General features: G+C 68.2%; 1 protein-coding gene across 2 annotated transcripts; it reads right to left on the bottom strand.

Moving 5' to 3' along the window:
* Nucleotides 1-5: 5 nt before the first annotated feature.
* On the bottom strand, nucleotides 6-3,816 carry CTU2 (cytosolic thiouridylase subunit 2). Of its 2 annotated transcripts, none has more exons than XM_040091478.2 (15): nucleotides 3,749-3,816; nucleotides 3,344-3,418; nucleotides 2,863-2,941; nucleotides 2,728-2,787; nucleotides 2,594-2,654; nucleotides 1,960-2,069; nucleotides 1,592-1,878; nucleotides 1,382-1,484; nucleotides 1,149-1,280; nucleotides 970-1,061; nucleotides 797-888; nucleotides 670-721; nucleotides 514-580; nucleotides 380-438; nucleotides 6-299 (listed from the first exon to the last, which is right to left on the bottom strand). In XM_040091478.2, exons 2-15 carry the CDS (start codon nucleotides 3,400-3,402, stop codon nucleotides 251-253), a joined length of 1,302 nt encoding a protein of 433 aa, XP_039947412.1. In that variant the 5' UTR covers nucleotides 3,403-3,418; nucleotides 3,749-3,816; the 3' UTR covers nucleotides 6-250. The 2 variants fall into 2 exon arrangements, with proteins under 2 accessions (XP_039947412.1, XP_039947411.1); XM_040091477.2 differs by having other exon boundaries at nucleotides 7-299; nucleotides 1,382-1,517.
* Nucleotides 3,817-3,842: the final 26 nt, after the last annotated feature.

Raw genomic sequence — 3,842 nt, 5'->3', positions numbered from 1 at the left:
TTTTTTTTTTTTTTATTAATTCAAATGGTTTATTTATACAGATAGCGAATAAAACGAAACTTGAGGCCTCCCTGGCTGACAGGCAGCAGGGAAGTGAGGGGGGCTATAAAAGAGACAGAAATGGGCTATAAAAGCAGCTGCCTGGGTGTCTGGAGTCCTCGCCACCCTCTGGGGTATCCCTGAGGAGTGGCACCTGTCCCAGCAGTGCCACAGGGGCACGGAGGAGTGTCCCCCGCTGTCCCCAAGCCCTTCAGCTCTCGCTGTTCTCCTGGTTCTCCTGGTTCTGCTCCATCTCAGCCCTGCGGGGATGGACAGGGGCTGGACACGGCCTCAGGGCTGAGCAGGAGGGAGGGAATGAGGGGCTCCCCACCCCCAGTACCTGCGGATCCTGCGCTGGCCCTCGGCGCGCACGTAGGGCGGCAGCGTGTCAAGGGGACCCTGCGGGAGAGGGGCTGTGAGCCTGGGGACCCCCCCTCACCCCCGAGAGCCACCCCTTGTACCCCAAAACCTCACCAGCTCCTTGAAGGTGAGGCGGCAGCTGTAGCACAGCAGGGGGATGTAGGCGGCCTTGCTCTCAACCCTGTGGGACACGGGGACGCTCAGCGGTGCCACTGCCGTGGCCTGGGAGCGGCTGTGGAGCCCTGCAATGCCCCCAGCCCCCCTGCTCACCCTGCTGCTGGCTCCTCCCAGATCAGCGTGGGCTCCAGAGCCAACTCCTCCTCTGGAAGAACCAAGGGGGGGTCACTGAGGGGCGCACGGCCGCTCCCCAAATCCCCCGAGTGCCCGCCCTGCTCACCCCCATCGGTGTCCAGGCCGCAGAGGCAGAGGAGGCAGCGCTGGGACTCGCTGCTGGCCTTGGCCGGCTCCGGGCTCAGCTTCTCCCCTGTGCTGCAGCCAAAGTGGGGGGTTGTGAGTGCACCCCAATCCCCCCAAGACCCCCAGTACCCCCGCACAGACCCCAGCCCGTACCGGTACACGGTGCTGATGGTGGAGGGGAACTCCTCCTGCAGCCCCAGCAGGAAGCGTTCCACCAGCTGGTGGATGCTGGGCTTCTCCCGGCGCTGTGGGCACCAACGGGGACAGGCCTGAGGGTGCCGTCCCCACCCTGGGGACGCGGAGCCTGGGCCCCCCGCCCCGGACCCCCCTACCTTGGTGAACAGGGGCGGCACGATGACGGCGGGGACGCTGAAGAAGAGGTTGTAGAAGGCGATCTCCTTGGCCGTGTAGTCCCGCATGGGTCTCACCACCGTCACGTCGCCGTGCCGCCGGTCCGTGAAGCCCTGCGGGCGCGGGGCCGTGCCAGGGGACCGTGCCGCCGCCCGGCCGCGCTCCCCGCGGCGCCGCGTCACCCCTCGGGTGCGGCCGCCCGTCCCCAGCTCACCGTGTCGACGGCGAGGAAGGCGCCCCGGCCCAGCGAGAGGTTGGTGAGGAGCTTGACGGCCACGCGCGTGAGGCTCTCGCCCGTCATCACCTTGGCGTAGCCCCTGTCCCGGGCCGTCTGCACGATCAGGTGCGTCCTGGGGACGAGGCGACGGCGGATCAGAGCCGCCCTCTGCCCGCCCGGCGCCGCTGCTGGGGGCCAGCCCCTCACCGCAGCATCTCCAGCAGCTCCTCCCGCGCCGTGGCCGTGGCCGCGGCCTCGAAGCCGCGGAGCAGCTCCCGGGTTCGGGCGGCGTCCGGCAGGCGGGGGGTGGCCGGGGGTGCCGCCGGCCCCTCCTGCGTGCTGTCACCGGGCACAGAGGTGCCGCCGTCCCCGTCCTGCCGCTGCTGCCGGATGAAGCTGTCCACGGCCTCCTTGTAGGAAGGGCCGGACGGGCCGGACGCGCCGCGGGCGAGCTCCGGCCCCGGCTGTAAGATGGACGGGGGCAGCTCCAGCGCCTGCGGGGCACGGAGGGGAAAGTTGGGGTCGTGCGAGTGAGTCCCCCTGCCCCGGCGCCTGTCCCCGTGTCACCGCAGCACCTCCTCCAGGTGGATCAGGTGGTAGGGGAAGCCGGTGGCCTGCAGCAGGGTCTCCATCTGGGCCAGGGTCTGCTCCCGCTGCTCCGGGCTCTGCCCGCGCACGGCTCCCTCTGCAAGGTGTGGGGGCAGTGCCGGGGCTGCCGTCACATTCCCAGCCCCGTTCCTGGGGCCGGGGTGGCAGCACCCGGGCCCTGGCACAGTGCAGGGAGTCAGTAATGGGGCAGGGAGCGGGAAATGGGGCAGGGAGCTGGCAGCAGGACAGGGAACAGGCAATGGGACAGGGAATGGGGCAGGGAACAGGTATGGGGGCCAGGATGGGCAGGGAACAGACAGTGGGGCTGGGAATGGGCAGGGAACAGGCAGCAGGGCTGGAAAGTGGAGTGAGGCAGGGAACAGGCAGCAGGACAGGGAACGGGTTGGGAATGGGCAGGTGGACACGGAGCAGGGATGGGTTGGGAATGGGCAGAGCAGGGACATGGAGCAGGGATGGGTTGGGAATGGGCAGGTGGACACAGAGCAGGGATGGGTTGGGAATGGGCAGGTGGACATGGAGCAGGGATGGGCAGGTGGACATGGAGCAGGGATGGGCTGGGAATGACCAGGAAGACACGGAGCAGCAGCGGGGCTCCCTCACCCTCAACGTAGACGAGGCCGGGGATGAAGCGGAGCCTCTTGGCCGCCTCCCGGCTGAGCCCCTGGCAGAGGAGGTGTGGGGTGAGGGTGGAATGAGCCCTGCACCCCCCGAGCCCCCCCGAGCCCCGCTCTCACCTCCTGCACCTGCCGGACCATGGCGCTGGAGGCCGGGCCCCCTGACACTGCCAGCAGCACCTGTGGGGACAGCAGGAACGGTCACCAGCCCTGGTGCCACCCCCGGGTCCCCTGCCCGTGTCCCGCTCCCGGTACCTTCTCTCCCGGGAAGATGACACGATTCTTGCCCAGCATGGCACGGAACTTGTGCACGAAGTAGTCGCGGAAGCAGGCGCTGGGGGACACGGGGACAGTGGGGACTCCTGAGCCACGGCCTGCGCCACCACCCACACACCCCAAAGTCCCCTTCACGTCCCCGAGACCAAAGTCCCGGAGAACAACGTCCTCAGGCCCTGACACCCATCCCAGAGATCCAGTGATCCCCGTCCCCAGACGCCACTGTCCCCTCTCCCCGATGCCCTCAAGCCTTGATGTTGTTTGTCCCATACACCCAACGTCCCCAAACCTTGAAGTACCCAGAACTCCAAGCCCAACATCCCAATGCTCCAGACACTCAACGTCCCTGAGAACAAATGTCCCGAACCCCCGATGCCCCCAAGACCCCAAGCTCACAACCCTCCATCTTCTGGAGACCCAGAGCCCAATTTCTGATGTCCCCATGCCCGCTGTCCCTCACCGGCAGAACGGGTCCCCGACGCGGATGACGAGGGCGGCCGTGCCCTGCCCGCACTTCATGCAGCTCCGGGGGTGGCTGCGGGGACACGGCCGGTCACCGGGGACACCGGGACCCGACCCGACCCCCCCAGCGGTACCCGGGATGTTACCGGGGAATACCGGCCGTAGCACCGGGATATCGGGGGGATACCGGCAGCGGGGGATCGGAGATGGCACTGGAGGGATACCGGGAGCAGCACCGGGGGGATACCGGGGGATGCTGGTGACATACCGGGGACAGTACAGGGACACACCGGGGCGCACTGGGGATGTACCGGAGGCAGCACACTGGGGGTACCAGGGGGAATACCGGGGGGTATCGGGAGCGGCCCCAAGGGTCCATTCCGAGGCAGGACCCGACACACACCTGTCTCCCGGTGCGCGGCGGCGCCGCGGCGGTTCCGTGTCCGCTCCGCACCCACCACCGTCACCCGTCACGTCGCACATGGCGGCGCCACTCG

The sequence above is a fragment of the Hirundo rustica genome (assembly GCF_015227805.2).
Source record: "Hirundo rustica isolate bHirRus1 chromosome 11 unlocalized genomic scaffold, bHirRus1.pri.v3 SUPER_11_unloc_BUSCO_236895at7742_218284at7742, whole genome shotgun sequence".
NCBI classification, from domain to species: domain Eukaryota; kingdom Metazoa; phylum Chordata; class Aves; order Passeriformes; family Hirundinidae; genus Hirundo; species Hirundo rustica.
The sequence above is the reverse complement of the archived record's forward strand: the minus strand, read 5'-3'. Positions and strand labels throughout refer to the sequence as shown.

Bases quoted from the DNA above. Each gene is read 5' to 3' on its own strand.
- CTU2 (XM_040091477.2), bottom strand. From the start codon at position 3,402: ATGAAGTGCGGGCAGGGCACGGCCGCCCTCGTCATCCGCGTCGGGGAC. The intron at 1,879-1,959 runs GTGCTGCGGTGA...CGTGCCCCGCAG, and splicing joins ACCTGATCCACCTGGAGGAG to GCGCTGGAGCTGCCCCCGTC. The intron at 581-669 runs GTGAGCAGGGGG...CGTGTCCCACAG, and splicing joins TGGGAGGAGCCAGCAGCAGG to GGTTGAGAGCAAGGCCGCCT.